Genomic DNA, 21,519 nt, shown 5'->3' with positions numbered 1-21,519 from the left:
CGTTCCTCAGAGATTCTGGTTGGTTATTTGAGTTCCTGCTGTCTTTCTATCATCTGGAACCAGTCTGCCCGTTCTCCTCTGACCTCTCACATCAACAAGGCGTTTTCGTCCACACAACTGACCGCTCACTGGATGTTTCCTCTTTTTCGGACCGTTCTCTGTAAACCCTAGAGATGGTTGTGTGTGAAAATCCCAGCAGATCAGCAGTTTCTGAAATACTCAGACCAGCCCGTCTGGCTCCAACAACCACGCCACGTTCAAAGTCCCTTAAATCCCCTTTCTTCCCCATTCTGATGCTCGGTCTGCACTTCAGCAAGTCGTCTTGACCACCTCTACACGCCTGAATGCAGTGAGCTGCTGCCGTGTGATTGGCTGATCAGCTATTTGTGTTAACAAGCGACTGTACCTAATAAAGTGGCCAGTGAGTGTGTGTGTGATGTCAAATCAAATGATTAACTTTTTTATTCTCAGGGTATATTTTGGTTTGTCCATCTGAATTTTCGTGACCAAATCGTAAGGCAAATTATTGAGTAACTGCATGAAATAAATGTAAATTCTTATTTTATTTATTTATTTATTTTAAAAGCCCCTCAAATGATCAGAACGTGTGTTCTATGATCTCCACATCACTACATCCTTACAATTTACTGCTGAGAGTAAAAATCTGCGCCGCTCTTTGTGTTATTTTCTAAAAGTGGTGTTTCCAGAGCAGATCACTGAAGAGACGCCGTCTGTTTATAGTTTAGAGCCCAGATTTGGGGAAAAACGGCTCGACTTTCAGTAGAAAAACAAAGTTCAGCTTCTTTTATTATAAGGGTTTAAAATGACATCACCGTCTATTAGACTGGAGAGAAGAGCTACAGCCTCACACGACGCCCAGCTTCTGAATGGAGCTTATGGAATATGAACGCTATCTAACGCCGTTATCTTGCTTGTATTACTTCTTAAATGAGTATTTATTAATTATTGACCCCCCCCCCCCTCTCTCTGTAGATCATTAAGCGGGGGAAACGCCCTGAGATGCAGGCGGAGTATGACTTTGTTTGGTCTCAGGCTCAGAACAGTGACCTTCCATCTCCAACTTCAGCATTGAATGCACACACCTCAGCACAGCACACACACACCTCTCCCCAGCTCACTCCTCCTGCCCCGGCCAGCCTCAAGAGCTCCTACACGCTGTGGGTAAGATACACACTCGCCAATGTGCAGGTAGACAGACCGAGCAGATGCCTCTCGGCTGCGGTGCTGTCAGTTCAAAATGCTTGTAGTGAAATTACATGATGATGTATTTAAATATGCTGGAAATGAGGAACTGCACTGATATTTCAAAATTTCTGCATAATTAAACAGATAAGATGTAAACAGATTCATTCAAAATGGTGTGAAGAGTTTACCAAGTCGGAGCTGTTCACAGTGGTGGTGATAGGAACCAGACATCCACCTCTAAAAGCCTCAGTCTGAACCCTGGAGGAGACTTTCGTCCAGTACGCTCCACTTTACTCAGAGCGCACTAATACAGCTTATGAGCTCTTATGTGTTATAAACAGTGCTTATAATGCATCATGTTAACAATTCATAATGCATAATAAGCATGGCTATAACATGTAGTGCATTTTTGTAAATATTTACAGCCATGGTTATGATGCCTTATGAGTGCATTATAACATGTTATGAATGTGTTTATAGATGCTTACAAATGTGACATTCATAGAAAGTGGGGATTTGGCCCCATCAGGGGACTCTTCTTCCTGACTTACCCTACACACTTAAAAATGGTTCTTCGAGGGTTCTTTAGAAAAGGTGATGGTTCTAGAATCATCAGTGTTCCCACTTTGTGGATAGTCCACCATAGTCCCCTGTAGATGCTCTACAGATGCTCAAACTGTTAACAAGCTGTCTGTTGAAGCTCAGTTGATTCTAAACAGTGGTGGGGTTAGGGTTAAGATTTGGACCAGGCTGAGGATTGGGTTTAGGTTTTGGGTTCAGGTTCAGGTTAGGATTAGAGCAGGTTTAGAGTTAAAGAACGTTAGTTAAATGTACCTTGACGGTAAATTAAGCATCTAAAGTAGTCCATCCAAGTAAAGTGTTGCCTCAAGAGAAGCATTTTCATGCCTAAATGGTTCTTGGCATTCTGAAATAGTTCCTCAGATCGAGCATGTGTTGTATATGGTTCTGTATAGCACCAAAAAGGTTCTCCTGTTGATAAAAGCTGGAATCACCAACAATACAAGAACATTTTTGGGTGCTATCTGGAATACATTCCTCATCAATCTTTAGAAACCTTTCACCAGGCAAAGAACCATTTAAGCATGAAATGGTTCTCTATAGAAGCCAAGGCTCTAAATAGAACCATTGCCTTGACTAAAAAGTGGTCTGGTATGTTAACCTCACTCTATTGTCACTTCCTTTGGAAGATGGTTCTGATGATTCGTTTTATGGAAAACATACAAAATGCGAGTTTTGCATTCGCTCATCAGCTGCCCAGAGGGTTCTGTTATACCTTCTACACTCCATATAAGCTCAGAAGACCTGTGAAGGTTCTCTGGTGGTTCTGGATGGTAAATAAAGTGTCTATATCTGTGTTGTAGTCATGGCGACGCCTGGTTCCCATCACCACCACTGTAAAGACGTCTGATTGTGGTGGATTTCCCCTTTAAGAACAAAGGGCCCAATTCATTAATATTTAAGTTTTTTTTTTTGTTTTTTTTTTTTCCTGTTTCTTTATTCCTTTAACATCCACACCCCTTTATAAGACCATCCCCATCAGGCCTGTCTGAGTGAGGGGTTATGTAGGTGTCTACTGCCACCTGCTGGTGGAGAGTGTGCACTGCAGCCTTCACACATGACTGAAGCTAATAATTAGTTCATCAATGAAACAATGGAAACAGGAGAACTGCTGGCTTGGCTTTGTTTCACTGAGCATCGAATGGCTTAAGGCAGCGTAAGCGTAAAACTATTATGATTGCTGGAGCAAATAATTCAGGAAAGAGGCTTTATGTTCAACTCTGCCGGACTGCTGCAGACTAGACCGCCGGGATTAACGGAAAAACAGAATTCCAGGGCGCATTAGTGCCGAGCCGGGCGGGTACATGAGCAGTGAGGAATGCTGGAGACTTTCCACTGCTCTACACTAAACCCTCACCAAGAAGCAACAAACCCAAACTTGACGTTTTACACACATTCTTTAAACTGGGTTCTTCAAGGGTTCTACTTAGAACCTTAAGTTCTATATGTGGTTCCTTGCATGCTGAAACGCTTCTTCTGATTGATGAGAATGTGTTGTATATGGTTCTATATAGAACCCATTTGAAAAGGGTTCTATACAGAACCCCAACATGGTTCTTCTACTGTTACAAGCTTGACATCATAATGATAGAACATTGCTACTTAGAACCATTTTTAGAAAGAATATACAACACATTCTCCATCAAACTGAAAAAAACATTTAAGCATGAATTGGTTGTATACAGAATGTATGGTTCTAAATAGGATTGGTTTTATGAAAGAACCTTTGAAGAACCAGAACCAATGGAGGGGAATATTCTGGAAACTTCGGCAGTTGTAGTGAAATTGTTCTTCAGATGGATGGAGAGTGTGGTGTATATGATTTTGAAAACGGTTCTATGTAGCACCATTCTTCTATCCAGCTTAGAACCCAAAAGGGTTCTTCTATTGTTATATGTCGAACAGTTTTCAAAACAATTCTATATAGAACCGTATGCAGCTCTTTCTCTTTAAATCTACAGAACAATTTCAAGAGTGCAAAGAACAATTTAAGCACGCAGTTGTTCCAGAACTCCTGGTTCCAAATAGAACCATTGCCTGTACTGAAGAACCCTTGAAGAAGCATCTTTTTTAAGTGGGTACCATAACTGAAAGATTTGTTGATGTTTCTAGAATGTTCTCCTACATTCAGACTGGTTCTTTAGGGTTTAGTAAAAACAGTGATTCTATTAAGAGTTCTGTGTAGAATTCTAAATAGCACGGTTCTTCAGATTGACGGAGAAATTATCATTATGGTGTTAAGCTTGTAACAACAGAAGAACCCTATTGAGTTCTATATAGAGCCATTTTCAAAATGGTTCTCTATAGAGCCGTATACAGTGCTTTCTCCATTAATCTGAAGAACCATTGTTCCATGCGAAGAACTAATTATTCTAAGCGCAGTGGTTAAAAAGAACCGAACATGCAAGCGTCCCGGCAGTAAATACTGTCTAAATTTAAATTTATTCCCACATTTCTGTCACACGTCTGTTTATGCCGTTCAACAGCATGAAGTAACTGACAGTGGTGGACAGTAACTGAGTAACTGAGTACCTGAGTAAATGTAATTAGTTTCTGTACTTTAGTATTTTTGGTGTATCTGTACTGAAGTTTCTCCGTTCTGGGCGACTTTCTCCTTTCACTCCACTACATTTCAGAGTCTAATATCCGACTTTCTCCTCCTACATTTTGAGAAATCTGTCGTTCCTTTTGGTTTCTGTGTGTATAAAAACGTCACATGTCAAAACGAAAGAAGCGCAAAGCCAGAGCACCAATCAGGGCCCAGCGGTCACTTTGTTTAGAGCTGGTTTTGACCTGTTGGTCAGACCGACCCAGTGCAGCACGCGGTTCAAAGTCAGCGCAGCAGCGTAAAACTTTGGGAGAGTCTGTTCAACATAAATGATGAACTAACCTAACTTTGTGTAAATAGAGCTCAATATAGAAATATGTCCACATATGCAGTCGAGACTGACGCGGCTTTTTTCTGAATTTCTACAAACACCATTTCATTTTATAGTAAATGAGTTTGGGCTGGTTTATGTTTATGAACAGACGCCTACAGATCAACATAGTAAAGGAGCTCATCTGTGATCCTGAGTTTAAAGCCAGTTTTTATTCAACTTAAACTTGGAACTAAGTTGTAAATAAATCTGAAACTGAAACTTTGCTTGTGTGTAAAAAGTGATTTCAGAGCCACTCGGTTCTCCCTGATGGAAACTGTTTACCTTCAGTGTTTTGTGCTTCTGATCATTTTAATAGACGTCAGCGTCACTAATTAATGACGTTCTATTAAAAGATTGGTTTACCAAGAGAGACGCTGGAGGACTTTCACCTGAAATGAGTTCATGAAGCCAGTCTGGTTATAAAAATGATAACAGGACATCAGAGCCAGAATTACTCTTTTAGTACTTTTACTTTATACTTAAGTACATTTGAAGGTAAATACTTTAGTACTTTTACTCAAGTGGAGGTCTAAAGGGAGGAGCTTCTACTTTTACTGGAGGAATATTTTACCTTGGGGGTCTCGACTTTAACATGAGTACAGTGGTGAATATACCTAAAAAAATTAATATATATTAAATGTTTGCTTTTTCATTGGTCAGAATGTTTCAGAATGTTTACATAATGTAACACAATGTTAACAGCAGGTGTTGTTTTCAGGTGACATGAAAAATACGTTACAGGGTTCTCTTGTGCAAATGAGGATGTTAATTGCATGTTTTGACTGTGTGTGTGTGTGTGTGTGTGTGTGTGTGTGTGTGTGTGTGTGTGCGCACGTTTAGAGGTCCCGGTCAGCGTTTTCTCTGACAAGTGACGAGTCTCCTGATAAAGCTCCTGAAGCAGACGCAGACGAGCCCCCTGCTGGCTGTGAAGCTGCAGAGCCAGAGCCCGACATCCAGCTTTACTCCTCCCTGAGAAGAGAGAGCCGCGCCTCATCCGTCCCGGGCTGGAAGAGCGTGGACCGTCTGGACAACTCCAGTACGCTCACACACACAACTCACAACTGAAATCCTTATTTACATCCAAAATTCAAACACCTTCTGGGTGTTTTTCGCATGTAGATCATTTCAAATGACCTGAACTACAATAGGAACCAGCTGCAACTGACGTCACTGAATTCTCTTCCTGACCCTCGTTAGCACCAAAGAGTTCTCGGACACCAGCTGGGTTAAACCGAATTAAAGGCGGAGGTGTGCAGGTTCATCGTTTAGCAGATCTACCTGGCTGAGCGAAGGACAGATGCTTTGGTGAAACACTGCAATACTGTTAATTACATAAATGCTTTGCTTTCTGCATATGGAGAGTTTCATTCCATAAAACCGGACATCCGTTTCTAGCAGTTTGGGATGTTTGAAAGTTTGGGAACCCTTTAGAATTTTGTATATTTCTGCATAAATTTGACCTAAAACTTCACCAGATTTCCACACGTCCTAGAAGTAGATAAACAGAACCACATTAAACAAATGAGACACAGATGTTAGACTTGGTCATTTATTTATGGCCTTCTGGACCATTTTGACCGCCATTGAGCTTCAGACATTGAGCTTTGTACTGTTGCTGTTCGCTATCCGATGTGGTCCAGAGGAGGATGGGTTCCCCGTTTGAGTCTTGGTTCCTCTCAAGGTTTCTTCCTCTTGCTTTTAGGCAGTTTTCCTTGCCGCTGTTGCCATTGGCGACGCTCATCGGGGGCTCGGACCCGGATTTTTCTGCAAAGCTGCTGTGATGACACCTGTTGTAAAAAGTGCAACATAAACTTTGACCTGACTTGAACTACTTTTAGGACGCGTGTGGAGATCTGGTGAAGTTTTGGGTCAAATTTATGCAGAAATATAGAAAATTCTGAAGGGTTCCCAAACTTTCACTGCCATATGATGGAAAACGCTAGAATTTTTATATTCATGTTTAGGTAGTTCACCTCCTCGTTTCTACACTCACTGTCCACTTTATGAGCTCCACTTACTGTATAGCTGCACTCTGTAGTTCTACAGTTACAGACTGTAGTCCATCTGTTTCTCTGATACTCTGTTACCCTGTTCTTCAGTGGTCAGGACCCCCATGGACCCTCACAGAGCAGGTACTGTTTGGGTGGTGGATCATTCTCAGCAGTAACACTGATGTGGTGTTGGTGTGTTGCGCTGGTGCGAGTGGATCAGGCATAGCAGTTTTTGTACTCATTTTGTTTATTTGTGGATTAGTAAAACTAATTTCAATATTCCGGAGCTATAATAAAGCTATAAATGCCCAATTTCAGCACATGCAGAGTACATACTCAAAAATGATGGTTCTTCAAGGGTTCTTTAGTAAAGAAAATGGTTCTGTATAGAACCGTGAAAACTCAAAGAACCCTTTGATGATTAAAACTTTGTTTACATCGTGAAGATAGATGGTTCTATGCAGAACCTTTTTGAAAGGGTTCTATATAGCACCGAAATGATTCTGCTGTTGGTATGATTTCAGGTTTGTTACAGTAGAAGAACCCCTTTTGGTTCTATATAGAACCATATAAAGCTTGTTCTCGATCAATCTGAAGAACCCATTTCACAACACAAAGAATGTTTTAATCATAGTGTTCAGTTCTACATAGAACCTTTTATTTTTCTTTTTTACTGAAGAACCCTTGAAGAACCATCATATTTAAGCATGTATATCTTTCTATCTCTGGTTCTGCAGGTGCTTCCTCTGTGCTGCAGTCTCCGGACGGGAACTGGATTGCCCTGCAGAGCTCCCAGCACTTGCGGCCCAGCCTGCTGACCAAGCGGAAGAGCCTGGTGTTCAGCGTGCTGGAGAAGGAGTCGGGCGTGGTCTCGGCGTACGACGAGATGGGCTCGGACTCGGACGCCGAGGACCAGAGCGGCTGGGGGGTCGCGCTGCTGCAGTTCCGCAGGCGCCTCTCGGACGAGTCGTACTACACGGACTCCCAGCACGACCCGGAGTGGACGTACGCCCGCCACCACCCAGCCATCACTTCGCCCTCCTCGGGCCAGTACACCAACACGGAAACCCTCAACTCGGATTCAGAAGCGTCTACAGCGCCCCCTACCCGACCGCGCAGGCCCATGCACAACATCCACCAGAGGAAAAAAGGGCCTACCGAGCGCCACCTGCCGTACACGCCCTATGCGCCCTATAGACGCCCACCTGACCTCACAGCCCCGCCTCCGCTGAGGTCCGACACCCTGGATGTTAACTTTAACCCCCGGGTGGGTGGGGACAGCAGCGAGGGGGAGGAGCGAAGCAGCGAGCAGATCAGAAGGTCTCGGCGGCGGAGGCGGAGCAAGCGCGAGTTGGCCGAGCAGAGCCACAGAGCGCATAACGCTTTATACAGCAGCGCCACAGCGGTGAGAGAAACAGCCCGTCTTTCAATGTGCACTCGTTACAGAACACTAATTACAGACATCTGCCTTGTGCTTAGACTTCCCAGTCACTTTGACTCTGTTTACACTTGGTTTACACATCCGCTCACTGAGATTCAATTATCTGAATCATTATCCAATCAGGACCCAGCACAGCTGCACGTTTCAAGTGTAGCTTCAACACTTAATTTCCCTGCATTAAAAAGCCCTTAAAACCGCACATTAAGGCCCAGTCCCATTTCACCCCTCACCCCTACCACTGAGCCCTTAGCCCTGTTTCATGTGTTCTCATCTAGGGGTGGGGTGTCCCGTTGACATAGAGGGGTGGGGTGAAGTGTTGGGGCTACATGATCCTCCAAGCTGAGGTTTTTCAGAAACTCCAAAGAGAGAAAAAAAACGACAAGACGGCTGTGCGAGCGACTAAAGAAGCCCACAAATGTGAGAATTTTATTCTTTAAAAAATTACGATAACCATCATATTATGAGTGGAGCGAAGTTTCAAATGAATCACAAAACCCCTCAAAACTGGTTAGTGTAGTGTAGTGGGTAACACCTTCTACGCTGTAGACTGGGGTTCAATCCCCACCTGGACAAGCACCCTACACTATACCAATAAGAGTCCTTGGGCAAGACTCCTAACGCCACCTTCACCTACTACGCTGTAGACTGGGGTTCAGTGCCCCGCCTGGGTAGACACCCTACACTATACCAATAAGAGTCCTTGGGCAAGACTCCTAACACCACCTTCACCTACTACACTGTAGACTGGGGTTCAGTGCCCCGCCTGGGTAAACACCCTACACTATACCAATAAGAGTCCTTGGGCAAGACTCCTAACACTACCTTGCACATCTTTAGACCAAGCAATTCCGTTTTCTGGGAAGCCGATGGAGATTTTTCAGGAAAAATCAGACAGACTGTAGCTCCACATCACATCTACCTCGTACATTTCTATTTCCTCCCCCTCCCACTTTTATAACTACAACCATGTGGTGTTTGTTTATTTATTTATTCATTTGCAGACAAGATGAGAACTAGAGTGGCTGATCTGATCTTTTCCAGGCTCTAATTGTCAGGTTTTAAGTGTCATCATTTGAGAAAGGAGAAACAACGGATGGAAAAGCTTGAGAAACTGCTGTTTTTAGAGCACATTATGACTTACTAAATAAATAAAGCCTCACTGTGTAGCTGAAGGCTAAGGGCAGCTGTTTTAGAGAGCAGGTGCGATAGGGAATTCCGACTCTTCTTCCTGTGCCCACACTTCAGGCGGACATATGATCGCGACTTCACAATTTCTGTTGTTTTCGATTTATACATTTTGAACTGAATTATAAGTATTTGTGAAGCCAGTCTATTGTCCATATGACAGCATGAGGTGTGTGGATGTGGAGGGAAGCCAAATTCGGCACATCTGAGTTTTGTTCATTTCGACAGGACACAGCAAGTCACACGGTGTCCTAAATGACATGGACAAGTCTGTTTGACTTTCATGAAGACCTGGATCTGGCTTGTGTGCGTTGAGAGAAGTATTGCGCATGGAAAAAGATTTGGGTGACTATTGACTTCTAGTGTTTGTTGATAGTGTTACCCTCAAAGCTCCAGCGCGGAACTAAAGCAGCAAAGTTTGGACACCAAATATGTCTTGGCTGACCTACTGCATCTGGGAAAAGCAGAAAATTGCCAAACATTCCCGTAAGCACAGTCAAAGAAGAATTGAGGTTAAAATCACAGACAGGCGTGGTGGGATAATCGTGCACTGCCGCTCCCAGGTGCTTTTCAGCTTCCATGTTCATGAGCCTGCATTTCAGTACACATGCAGCTCTCTTAAATAACTTGTTTAAGTTGTGTGTGGAGCGTGGACCCTGGAAGGTCCTTTAAATTCAGTCATTCATTAATTCATTCATTCATTCATCATCTTAAACCATGTAATCCAGACCAGGGTTTAAAGAACAAAGAATCCCAGACAACCCTGTTCCCTGCAACTTCCTCCAGCTCATTCTGGGGGACCCCCTGAGCTGCTCCAGCATCCTAGGATGACCTCGGGGTCTTGTCACAGTAGGCCGTACCTGATAGACCCCCACCGCAAGGCGTCCAGGGGGCATTCTGATCAGATGCCCGAACCACCTCAACTGGCTCCTCTCAGTGTGGAGGAGTAGCAGCTCTACTCTGAGCTCCTCCTGGATCACTGCGCTCCTCACCCTATCAAGTAGCGTGTTCGTAGAGGGCGATCTCATTGTTTCGGTCATTACCCACAGCTCATGACCATAGGTGAGGGTTGAGATGTAGACCGATGGGTAAACAGAGATCTGTGCCTAATGGCTCAGCGGTACAGTGACCGCTTTACTGCTGCCGCATCCAGACATGGGGCACATCTTAATGCCAAGTGTAAACAGAGCCTGATATACTATTATTTACCATCAGTGATGCTGAATGGGTGGCAAGTTTGACCTTATGGCCAAAACCAGATCCGTGGTCTTATTACTGAGGATGGTGTTTTTATAATAACCAAGTGGCCAAGTAGTGAAATTGATAAAAGCCTTTTCTGTCCTCAGCAGTCTCCATCATCCAGTGTCCTATGCGACACAACTCTCAAACATGCTGTCTTACTTTAAATCATTCAAAGCGGTGATTCTCCACACGAGACCTGGGATCTTTGTTGATTTTTGCACTTTCTATAAAGCGCTTTGGCTTGACAATCACTTACAAACATAGAGAATAATATAGTTGTTTGAATGGAGTATTTAGAGCATGAAGAATGAGTTAATGTCATTCATAGGACTCCTAGGCCTCCACTGTAAACAAGGACTGACTTTTTCACACCACCAGGTGGCAGCACAGGGTCAGAGTTTCTCTGTATAGTGATTATATATCCTTAGAAACTAAATTCTAGAGTGACGTCGATCATGGCTTTAGATTTACAACACTTATTGACCAGACGAGCTCAAATCTGAGCAAAAATCAGTGTCTTGTTCTCTCTTACTGTCTCTCCCGATTGGGTAGGGAGGGGTAGGAACGGGAGGGAGCATGATAGATGCTGACTTGTACTAAACTAAAGGAAAGTAGATTTGGTGAGTCCTGCACTGCATTCATAATGAATAATGCATTAGGCTTTGTTCATTATGTATGTATTAATGCATCATCTGAGGTTCAATATGCAAAGAACAGTATTAATTGCATTAGGTGTATTAATGCACAGTCAGCACTTTAAGACTATGCAAATTGTTGAGTATGAATTGTTAAGTTCACATCTTTTTATTGCTTAACTAGCACAACACACACACATACACACTACTCACAAAAAGTTTGGGATATTTGGCTTTCGGGTGAAATGAATGGAAAAAGTAAAAAGTTCACACTACAGTGATGTTATATCATGAAAGTAGGGCGTTTCAGTTGAAGCATGCGGTGGTGATTTCCTCGTCTCAAACAATTTACTGAGACAAAAGCCGACAGCAGTGGTGGGTAAACCCCAATAAACAATCTCAGTGTCTCAGTGACTCGTCATGCGCCCTTCAGCATCAATTACAGCTTCACAGCGACGTCTCCTGCTGTTCACCAGTCGACTCGTTGCCTGCTGAGGCACGGTGTCCCACTCTTCTTGAAGGGCGGCTCTCAGGTCATTGAGGTTCTGGGGTGCAGAGTTACGAGCCTCTACACGGCGACTCGGCTGATCCCATAGGCTTTCAATGGGATTCAGGTCTGGAGAAAGCGCAGGCCGCTCCATGTGAGGTGCCCCGGTCTCCAGCAGCCATTCCCCAATGATGTGACCTCGATGAGCTGGAGCATCGTCGTCCATGAAGATGAAATGAGGCCTGGGTTGTTCATGCAGAGGCGCAATGACTGGATTAATGGTGTTATTCAGTAGCTTGAGCCACTGGGTCACTGTACCATTCACAAAGTGTAGGACAGTTCTGTATTGACTGGACACACCTGCCCACACTGTAACACCACCGCCACCACCACCTGGCCGTTCACATTAGTTAGTTACTGTGTAACTAAGAAGTACTGGGTCACATTAAGTTCACCTGTAAAGGTTAGAGTGCATTTTAGGTTCATCCTGATTGGTGTGTCTCACAAATGCATGATATTTGACTGCAAGATTGAAAACTCCTTCAAAATATGTTCCATGTTTTTGCCTACACTAATAAGGTTTATAATAATTTCATAATTTAAAAAAGTCTTAACCAAGTGTTTATTGTGCATAATCATTAGTGATTTTTACATAAGGGACCTTTAATTATGTGCTATGCATAATGACTAAGGCTTTAAATAGTAAATAAACCATTTCGAAGTGTCCTATGTGGATTTTACAAGAACAACCGTAGTTAAATCCCAGTGTATGTTCCTTCAAATTAAATATTACCATTCTAGTAATAATAATAACACTAATAATGAGGCAACCAGCTAACTATATTTAAGATGTATTAATTTCATATATTTAATAAATTCTTTCACTCTCTCTAGGAGAACAGCGCTGTCCTGCTCAACGTTATGATGATGCGGCGACAACTTAGCCAGGAAGCTCAGCCCCCTCTTCTCCACTACCAGACTCCAGACACTGTGACTCCGCCTGACCTTCTGACCCCTGGTGCGATGACACCAGAACCAGAGTACCAAGACACGGTGGCCCCCAACTCCATGGCTCCCAGCCCACCCATGCATAACCCACTAGGGGCCAGCAAACTAGGGCCCACCACTCAGGGCCTCAAGCTTAGGGCCTCGTCTATAAACGACACCATGGATCAGGAACTGAGGTCTAAACTCTCCGAGCTGGTCGGCCAGATCAGCAGGGAGGATGTGACGTCGTCCGAAGACGAGCCCCTCAGGAAAGTAGGCGATAGAGAGCGGGAGAAAGAAAGCGAGAGGCTGAGGCAGAGAGAGAGGCCGAATGACGGACCCAAGGAGAGAATAGAGAGGAGCAAGAGCGAAAGACAGGTGGAGAGGCAAATTAGCCGAGAACGGGACAGAAGTGACTCGGTGAGGCCGAGACGCATAGAGAGAGAGCAGGAAAGAGAGAGGGAGAGACAGAGAGAGGTAGAAAGGCAAGTGGAACGAGAGAGGGAGAGACGGGTCGAGCAAGAAAGACAGCTGGACACGGAAAAGCAGAGAGACATGGAACGTCGAGCTGAAAAAGAAAAGGAGAGACGGAGAGAAGTAGAAAGGCAAAGAAGAGAGCAAGCAAGACGGCTGGAGATGGAGGGAGATATTGAAGAAATAGAAATGGCGAGGCCGGCTGAGAGAGAGCTAGCGCAAGTAAACGGGCCCTGCACCGAAGCAGGCCTTCTAGAGATACACGAGGTGACCGGCGTAACGGAGAGCGCCCTGGACGGAGGGGTGGAGAAAGGGAAAAGTGTAGAAGAAGGAAACGACGCAACGGAAGACAGTCTCAGCGAGGAGACGACGAAGAGAAAGTCGGTGCAGAGGAGCAAATCAGAGACCGTGTCTGGAAAAAGAGCGGAGCTCGTGGAGACGAGGAAGATGAACTCTGTCTGCATTTCGCCGGACAGCTCCGCCTGTGAGGAGGAGCAAACATCTCCAACAGAGGTAAGTAGAGAAGGCACGAAATGGGTCGATTCCAGTAGACTTAAAGTAATAATTCAGAGGAAATGCCAGTGTACACTGTTTTCCCCCTTAATCCGGATCAGCCGAGACATGTTTGGTGTCCAAAGCTTGCTGCTTTAGATTTGCACTTGAGTTGTACTATATGGACAAAAGTATTGGGACACCTACACGAGCTTTTATGGAACTGAAACTCGGCGACCTGCTCTTTACATGGTCCGACGCCTTGTGGCTGAATTGCTGTGGTTCCTAAGCGCTTCCTCTTTTCGGTGGTACCACTCACAGTTGATCGTGGAGTATCTAGGGCCGAATAAATTTCATGAACTGACTCTCAGCTGTGGCGTTCCTTTAGAACCACCCATTCTTTCACTAAGTGTGTGTAAAGGCAGATTGCATGGATAGATGCTTGATTTTACGCACCTACATTCAGGTGTGTCCCAATACTTTAAAGCTCATGGACAATCATACAAACTGCATAAACCACCCCGCTTCCCTCAAACCACATTCAGGCTGCACCGTGTAAGATTTTAAAAGGTAAAGAAGCGTCATTACTGAGTGAGGAGAGGATGAACAGGCTGATGAATAATTGTTTAGAAGTCAGAGGGAGTTTTTCACGCCACGTCATACGTCTTTATGTATTATTTATACACCGGCTGATTGGCTGAGAGGCGTTTTAGCCGTGCTGTTATTTCACCATGTTATCACAGGCTTTTCACAAACGCTGTATCACCCCGCTGAGATGCCGTTGCTAAGCAACGACTCTGACAGCTGTAGGAGGCGCTCGAGCCATCTGAACATTTTTACTTCTTACTTTACCACAAACAGAAAACGGACACTGTTAAGACCACATCTGACCGACAGCCGATTTGGTCCGACTCTGAAGACGAGACGACACTAAATTCCCAAACTGTCGTCTCCACTGAGCAACTTTTCAGTTGGCAGCTGTGACAGAAGAACAGCTGAACAACCTGGAATCAGCCAGAAATGAACCCAACACCATTCGCCAAACTAAACGGGCTGTAAGAAGCTTCACAGACCGGCTGGAACAAAACAACATTAATACTGATCTGGACAAACTGACCAAACTGAGCTGAACCTGATATTGCGGTAGTTCTATGGCTCAGTCCGAATTTCATAAAAGGCAAGACTTACAGCAGACACTGCAGTGAGGGGGCGGAGCTCGCTACTCTGACGTAGCAGCGAGCTGCTCGTTAAGGAGCTCTAATTAGGAGGAAGGAGCTGAACATTAAAACATATTAAACGCCGCGTTCATGGCCAGTTTATTCATTTCTTACTGTATTTATTTAACTGCTGTATTAAAGCAGTAGAGCACTCGAGGAGGGAGTTATCACCAATAACATCACGGCTGGGATGATGATGGTGATGATGATGATGATGATGATGATGATTCACTCACAGCCTCAGAAAGCGCTCCTTCAAGTTTAGACTGAGCTCTCTTTGAATTCTCTTTCAATCACATTCATCTGTTCGTCTCCTGCTCGCTTCCTCAGAGCTGCCGTGAAAACCTCAGACATCAAACATGCACTTCACGATGGTTCTTCAAGGGTCCTCTGGTAAAGACAGTGGTTCTATATAGAACCAGGAGCACTCAAAGAACTATTTTCACGATTAAAGGGTTCTTCAGATTGATGGAGATTGTCTGTTCTGTATGGAACCTTTTTGATAGGGCTTCATGTTAACGTTCATCTCTGGTCTCTTCTCCCTCTTTCTTCCTCGCTCCTTTCTTTCTTTTCTTCTACAACACAACAGCTTGTCTTGTTCATTCTCCGCTCTTTCCTTTCCTCTCTTTTTCTTTCTTTTCTCTTTCTATTCCCATCTCTCTCTCTGTCTCTCTCTCTGTCTCTCTCTCTCTCTCTCTCTGTCTGATCCACTCTTTCCTTATCTCCCTCTCTTTCTTCTATTTCTCATTTGTCTGCCGTCAGTCTGTTTTCTTTCGCCCTCTTTCTCTCTCATCCCTTTCTCCCTCTGTTTCTCTGATCTGTTTTTTCTCTACACTTCCTCTCATTATCTCTGTCATTTTCTTTTTCTTTCTTTCTTTTTTCTTTCTTTTTCTGTTTTCTTACTTACTTTCATTCCTTTTCTCTCTTTCTTTCCTCTCTCCCACCCTTTCTCTCTGTCTCTGATACATTCTTTTACTACACTCACTCCCTTTCCTCCCTCTTTCTTTCTTTCTCATTGGTTTTCTCTTTTTCTTTTCCTTTTTCTTTCTCTTCTCTCTCTCATCCTTTCTCTTTCTCCGATCCATTCTTTTTTCCTGCACTCTCTCATTCTTTGTCTCTTGTCAGTCTGTTCTTTCTTTCTTTTTCCTTTTTTCCTCTTTCATCTTTTCTGTCTATTATCCGTCCATTCTCTACTCAGTCTTTCTCTTTGATTCTTTCTGTCTCTCATTAATTTATTTTCTTTCCTTTTCTCCTCTGTCCTTTTCCCTTTCTCCCTTTCACCCTCTTTCCTCTCTGTTAAGCTTTTGTAAAGAGGGGATTTATCTAGCTTTAGAGTTCTGCTGTTGTTACAATGTCAAGAACCATATGCAACACGTTCTCCATCATTCTGATGGTTGCAGTGGCCGCTTTAAGCATGCAAACGGTTCTTTGAGTGTTCCTAGTCCAAGAACCCTTGAAGTGTCCACTGATTGGCTACAGTAAAGGGGGGAAATGTGTACATTGTCTCTGAACTATCGCTTTAAAGCTCCTCCACTCTCACTGTCCTTCAGTAGACTTTACTAAGTAAGACCTCGATGGTGAAAGCAGACGCTGGACGTTCACCTTGGGCTGCTTTCACCCGTCTGGTCCATCAGGTGAAATGGACCCGTGTGTTCAGGACTGAAGGAGAGAGTCCAAGGAGATGGAGTGTTGGAATACATGCATTTTGGCCCATGTTAACATGCCTGCTTTAAAAAAAGAAAAAACAGCCTGCTTGCACCTTTTTCCTACTAACTGCACCTCCGCACCTCCACACCTCCGCACCTCCACACCTCGATCACCCACAGGGCAGACATAACACACGCATATTCAGAGGTGGGTAGCAGCTGGCTTCATTTAGTCGAGTTCATATTCTTCAGCAATTTATTGATGGATTTGTTCTCTAAAATCATATTTTTCGTATATTAATAAAGAGAGTAAAGAAATCTACTGTGTACCAACACCGGTCAGGCGTAACGTTCTGACCACCTCCCTGTTTCTACGCTCACTGTCCACTTTATCAGCTCCACTGACTGTAGAGCTGCACTCTGTAGTTCTACAGTTACAGACTGTAGTCCATCTGTTTCTCTGATACTCTGTTACCCTGTTCTTCAGTGGTCAGGACCCCCATGGACCCTCACAGAGCAGGTACTGTTTGGGTGGTGGGTCATTCTCAGCACTGCAGTAACACTGACGTGGTGATAGTGTGTGTTAGTGTGTGTTGTGCTGGTCTGAGTAGATCAGACACTGCGGTGCTGCTGGAGTTTTTCAAGACTGTGTCCACTCACTGTCCACTCTATTAGACACTCCTACCATGTCGGTCCACCTTGTAGATGTGAAGTCAGAGACGACAGCTCATCTGCTGCTGCACAGTTTGTGTTGGTCATCCTCTAGTCCTTCATCAGTGGTCACAGGATGCTGCTGGCTGGATATTTTTGGTTTGTGGACTATTCTCAGTCCAGCAGCGACACTGAGGTGTTTAAAAACTCCAGCGGCACTGCTGTGTCTGATCCACTCGAACCAGCACAACACACACTAACACACCACCACCACTTTGAGTGTTCATGGTTCTGTATAGAACCATTTTCTTTACTGAAGAACCCTTGAAGAACCATTTGTAGATCTAACTTCAGGTCTTGATGTTGGCATTACTAAGAAGTTCCACTGCGGTTCTATACGTTACTCAGTACTTACAGTAAGCAGCTTTTTGACCTGATACTTTTTTTGGTAAAGTACTTTTACTGGTATTGGTACTTTTACTCGAGTACTCAAGGCTAATCTACCCACCTCTGTGCATGAGACTAACTCTCCAAACTAACCAGCACAAAGGCTGCAGTGAAGAGCTCAGAGACACGGAGCCGTCCTGAATCTGCATGCGGTGCAGCGCTGAGTGAGAACCTGGTGCATGACTCGGCGTCTACAGCAATGAGGCTCCTCTGGACCTGCTGTCCGAGAACTGCCCTCATTAGGGTCCTGCACTGTGCCCCCCATCCCAGCCCACCTCTCAGCACTGGTCGCCTTTATCTTCAGTCTCTGTCTTCTGTCCGTGTTAACGTCCAGCCTCCATCCCTCATCTGTGCTGCTGCTCTCTTTCCCACTCTGTCTTCCTCACTCCTTTCTTTCTTCCTCACTCCTTTCTTTCTTCCTCACTCCTTTCTGTCTTCCTCACTCCTTTCTTTCTTCCTCACTCCTTTCTTTCTTCCTCACTCCTTTCTTTCTTCCTCGCTCCTTTCTTTCTTCCTTGGTCCTTTCTGTCTTCCTCGCTCCTTTCTTTCTTCCTCACTCCTTTCTGTCTTCCTCGCTCCTTTCTTTCTTCCTCACTCCTTTCTTTCTTCCTCACTCCTTTCTTTCTTCCTCGCTCCTTTCTTTCTTCCTTGGTCCTTTCTGTCTTCCTCGCTCCTTTCTTTCTTCCTCACTCCTTTCTTTCTTCCTCGCTCCTTTCTTTCTTCCTTGGTCCTTTCTTTCTTCCTCGCTCCTTTCTTTCTTCCTCACTCCTTTCTGTCTTCCTCGCTCCTTTCTGTCTTCCTCGCTCCTTTCTTTCTTCCTCGCTCCTTTCTTTCTTCCTCGGTCCTTTCTGTCTTCCTCGCTCCTTTCTGTCTTCCTCGCTCCTTTCTTTCTTCCTCGCTCCTGTCTTCCTCGCTCCTTTCTGTCTTCCTCGCTCCTTTCTGTCTTCCTCGCTCCTTTCTGTCTTCCTCGCTCCTTTCTTTCTTCCTCGCTCCTTTCTGTCTTCCTCGCTCCTTTCTTTCTTCCTCGCTCCTTTCTTTCTTCCTCGCTCCTTTCTTTCTTCCTCGCTCCTTTCTTTCTTCCTCGCTCCTTTCTGTCTTCCTCGCTCCTTTCTGTCTTCCTCGCTCCTTTCTGTCTTCCTCGCTCCTTTCTGTCTTCCTCGCTCCTTTCTTTCTTCCTCGCTCCTTTCTGTCTTCCTCGCTCCTTTCTTTCTTCCTCGCTCCTTTCTTTCTTCCTCGCTCCTTTCTTTCTTCCTCGCTCCTTTCTTTCTTCCTCGCTCCTTTCTGTCTTCCTCGCTCCTTTCTGTCTTCCTCGCTCCTTTCTTTCTTCCTCGCTCCTTTCTGTCTTCCTCGCTCCTTTCTGTCTTCCTCGCTCCTTTGTTTCTTCCTCACTCCTTTTTCTTTCTTCCTCACTCCTTTCTTTCTTCCTCACTCTTTCTTCCTCGCTCCTTTCTTCCTTGGATTCTTTCTTTCTTCCTCACTCCTTTCTTTCTTTCTTCCTCACTCCTTTCTTTCTTTCTTCCTCACTCCTTTCTTTCTTCCTTGGTCCTTTCTTTCTTCCTCACTCTTTCTTCCTCACTCCTTTCTTCCTTGGATTCTTTCTTTCTTCCTCATTTCTTTCTTTCTTCCTCACTCCTTTCTTTCTTCCTTGGATTTCTTCTTTTTTCTACGCTCCTTTCTTTCTTCCTCACTCCTTTCTTTCTTCCTTGGTCCTTTCTTTTTTCCTCACTCCTTTCTTTCTTCCTCACTCCTTTCTTTCTTCCTTGGATTCTTTCTTTCTTCTACGCTCCTTTCTTTCTTCCTCACTCCTTTCTTTCTTCCTTGGTCCTTTCTTTTTTCCTCACTCCTTTCTTTCTTCCTCACTCCTTTCTTTCTTCCTTGGATTCTTTCATCTTCTACGCTCCTTTTTCTTCGTCACTCCTTTCTTTCTTCCTTGGTCCTTTCTTTTTTCCTCGCTCCTTCTCCCTTCTTCCTCGCTTCTTTCTTCCATTCTCTGACTCTTCCTCTGCGTCATATCTGTCTTATTTCTTTTCCCGTACTTTCCTTTCCTCTCTTCTTCTTTTTCTCTTTCTCTGTTACTGATACATTCTTTCTCTACACTCTCTTCCTCTCCCCCCTCTCTCTTCTCTCTCTCTCTCTCTCTCTCTCTCTGTCTCTCCCCCCACTCTGTTGGTTCAGCAGGCTGTTAGTGATCATGCTGTTCAGCAGAGGCTTCAGTTGCTCTCATCTCTCTTACAGCAGGTGAGACACTCGGGCTGGAACCAGAGAGCCGACTAAATCTGGGTTTAGTGGACTAATCTGACTCCTAGAGGAACTCAGGAAAGAGAATCATGAGATTAACAGTTAGAATGTAATCCCACAGTTAGCGTTTTTGAGTGTGTGTCCTGATGACGCAACAACATTAGACTGAAAAACGCTGGAGTCCTTCTTTAACATCCTCAGTTCCCCCACTAAACTCCAGCTGTTGTTTCAGCTGTTCCTGATTGAAGCTTTTAATCATTCTGAGTGAAGGTGCAGTGGGCATTTCTGCCCTTTCCTTGTACTGCCCTTAAATTGTGCAGGCCTTGCGTGGGTGTGACATTAATTATTCAGGATAATGTTTTGGCATAAGAATGCATGGGGTGAAGCCCGGCGCTGCCTGTGGCCCAAACCACATAATTCACTGAACGGCTGAGACAGCTGGCCATTCGGGATCACTGGCACTGAATGATGAGACAATAGACCAGCCAGCATGAGTTAGAGTGTGTGAGCCTGACAGTTTGGGCTAATTAGACAGTTCCTGTAGAGAAGGCCTGAAACTTGCCTAACTAGGTTTTGGAGCTCCCCTGCCTGTCTGAAGTGTTTTGAACCAGAAAACAGATCCAGAACTGACTTCTGGTGATGTTTCTAACTAGGAAGGCATGCAGTGGTGTTCTGCACATATTGGCCTAACTGCATGTAAGCTAAAGCGAACTCGCCACCCAGAAGGGCGATATTCGCACAGCAGGTAAAAGTGGCTCAAATCTGATTTTCTCAGCAAATCCGATTTTTTTGTTTGGCTGTTTACATTATCATTTAAATGTGATCTGTACACGACATCACTCTGAGCAGATCAGCTCCTAAACCGACCCGCATGGGTAAAACAACAGAGCGGCACGCTGCGTAAACAATCACGACTGCCAACGATCGCCAGTCGCTCCAGGAGGATCAGCTTCATCTTCAGCAGCATCACAGGAGCCATCATGAAGCTTCACTGACTGACAGCTGGGCTCATCACCCAGAGTCTGTTTGAGCCGTAAAAAGGTCGCGGTCACTTCTTCGGTTCACGTCCTCGGATTCTTTGAACTTTGCTTTTAGACTTTTAACTGTAGTAAATATTAATGTAAATGAGGGGTTTTTACTGTTCACACAGACACACAGACACACACCTGTGTCTCATATGAAGAAAAGTATTGGATTTGGGCCACTGTTACCTGCTGTGTGAACAAAGCCTTTCATACGTGGTACTGAAGTATGTGGTATCTGATATGCGGCAATGCGTCCAGGTTGGAAGACTTATGTCAATCCAACTTGATATTTGTCGTCATTTCTTGCTGCTGAGACTTCATAAACACTCAGGACACGAATCAAAGAAGTGACCGTGCCCATTTTTTAAACAGCGAGCTCGAACATGATGGGTCCTGTGCTGGTGAAGATGAAGCTGATCCTCTGGGAGCGACTGGCGTTCGTCAGCAGTCGTGATTGTTTACCTCTGGATGAGCCACATGAAGCAACGTGATGCGTTGTTCTTTTGTGCATGTGGTCAGTATAGGAGCTGATCTGGGTCAGTATGGGAGCTGATCTGGGTCAGTATGGGAGCTGATCTGGGTCAGTATGGGAGCTGATCTGGGTCAGTATAGGAGCTGATCTGGGTCAGTATGGGAGCTGATCTGGGCCAGTATG

At 44.6% G+C, this 21,519-nt stretch overlaps 1 protein-coding gene across 7 annotated transcripts in view; it reads left to right on the top strand.

Moving 5' to 3' along the window:
• Positions 1–21,519, top strand: part of LOC108434230 (myosin VIIA and Rab interacting protein) — a 315,840-nt gene that overhangs the window by 272,864 nt on the left and 21,457 nt on the right. For 5 of the 7 annotated variants that reach the window (XM_037534196.1, XM_017709208.2, XM_037534193.1 and 2 more), the window contains exons 8-12: positions 994–1,182; positions 5,547–5,742; positions 7,435–8,102; positions 12,582–13,661; positions 19,777–19,839. In XM_037534196.1, coding sequence (XP_037390093.1) covers positions 994–1,182; positions 5,547–5,742; positions 7,435–8,102; positions 12,582–13,661; positions 19,777–19,839 — 2,196 coding nt within the window. The remainder of the gene's footprint in view (positions 1–993; positions 1,183–5,546; positions 5,743–7,434; positions 8,103–12,581; positions 13,662–19,776; positions 19,840–21,519) is intronic. The other 2 variants (XM_017709209.2, XM_017709210.2) reach the window with 2 other exon arrangements.

This window comes from Pygocentrus nattereri, chromosome 24, assembly GCF_015220715.1.
Source record: "Pygocentrus nattereri isolate fPygNat1 chromosome 24, fPygNat1.pri, whole genome shotgun sequence".
NCBI lineage: Eukaryota > Metazoa > Chordata > Actinopteri > Characiformes > Serrasalmidae > Pygocentrus > Pygocentrus nattereri.
Note: the sequence above shows the minus strand (reverse complement) of the source record. Positions and strands in the feature narration are given on the sequence as shown.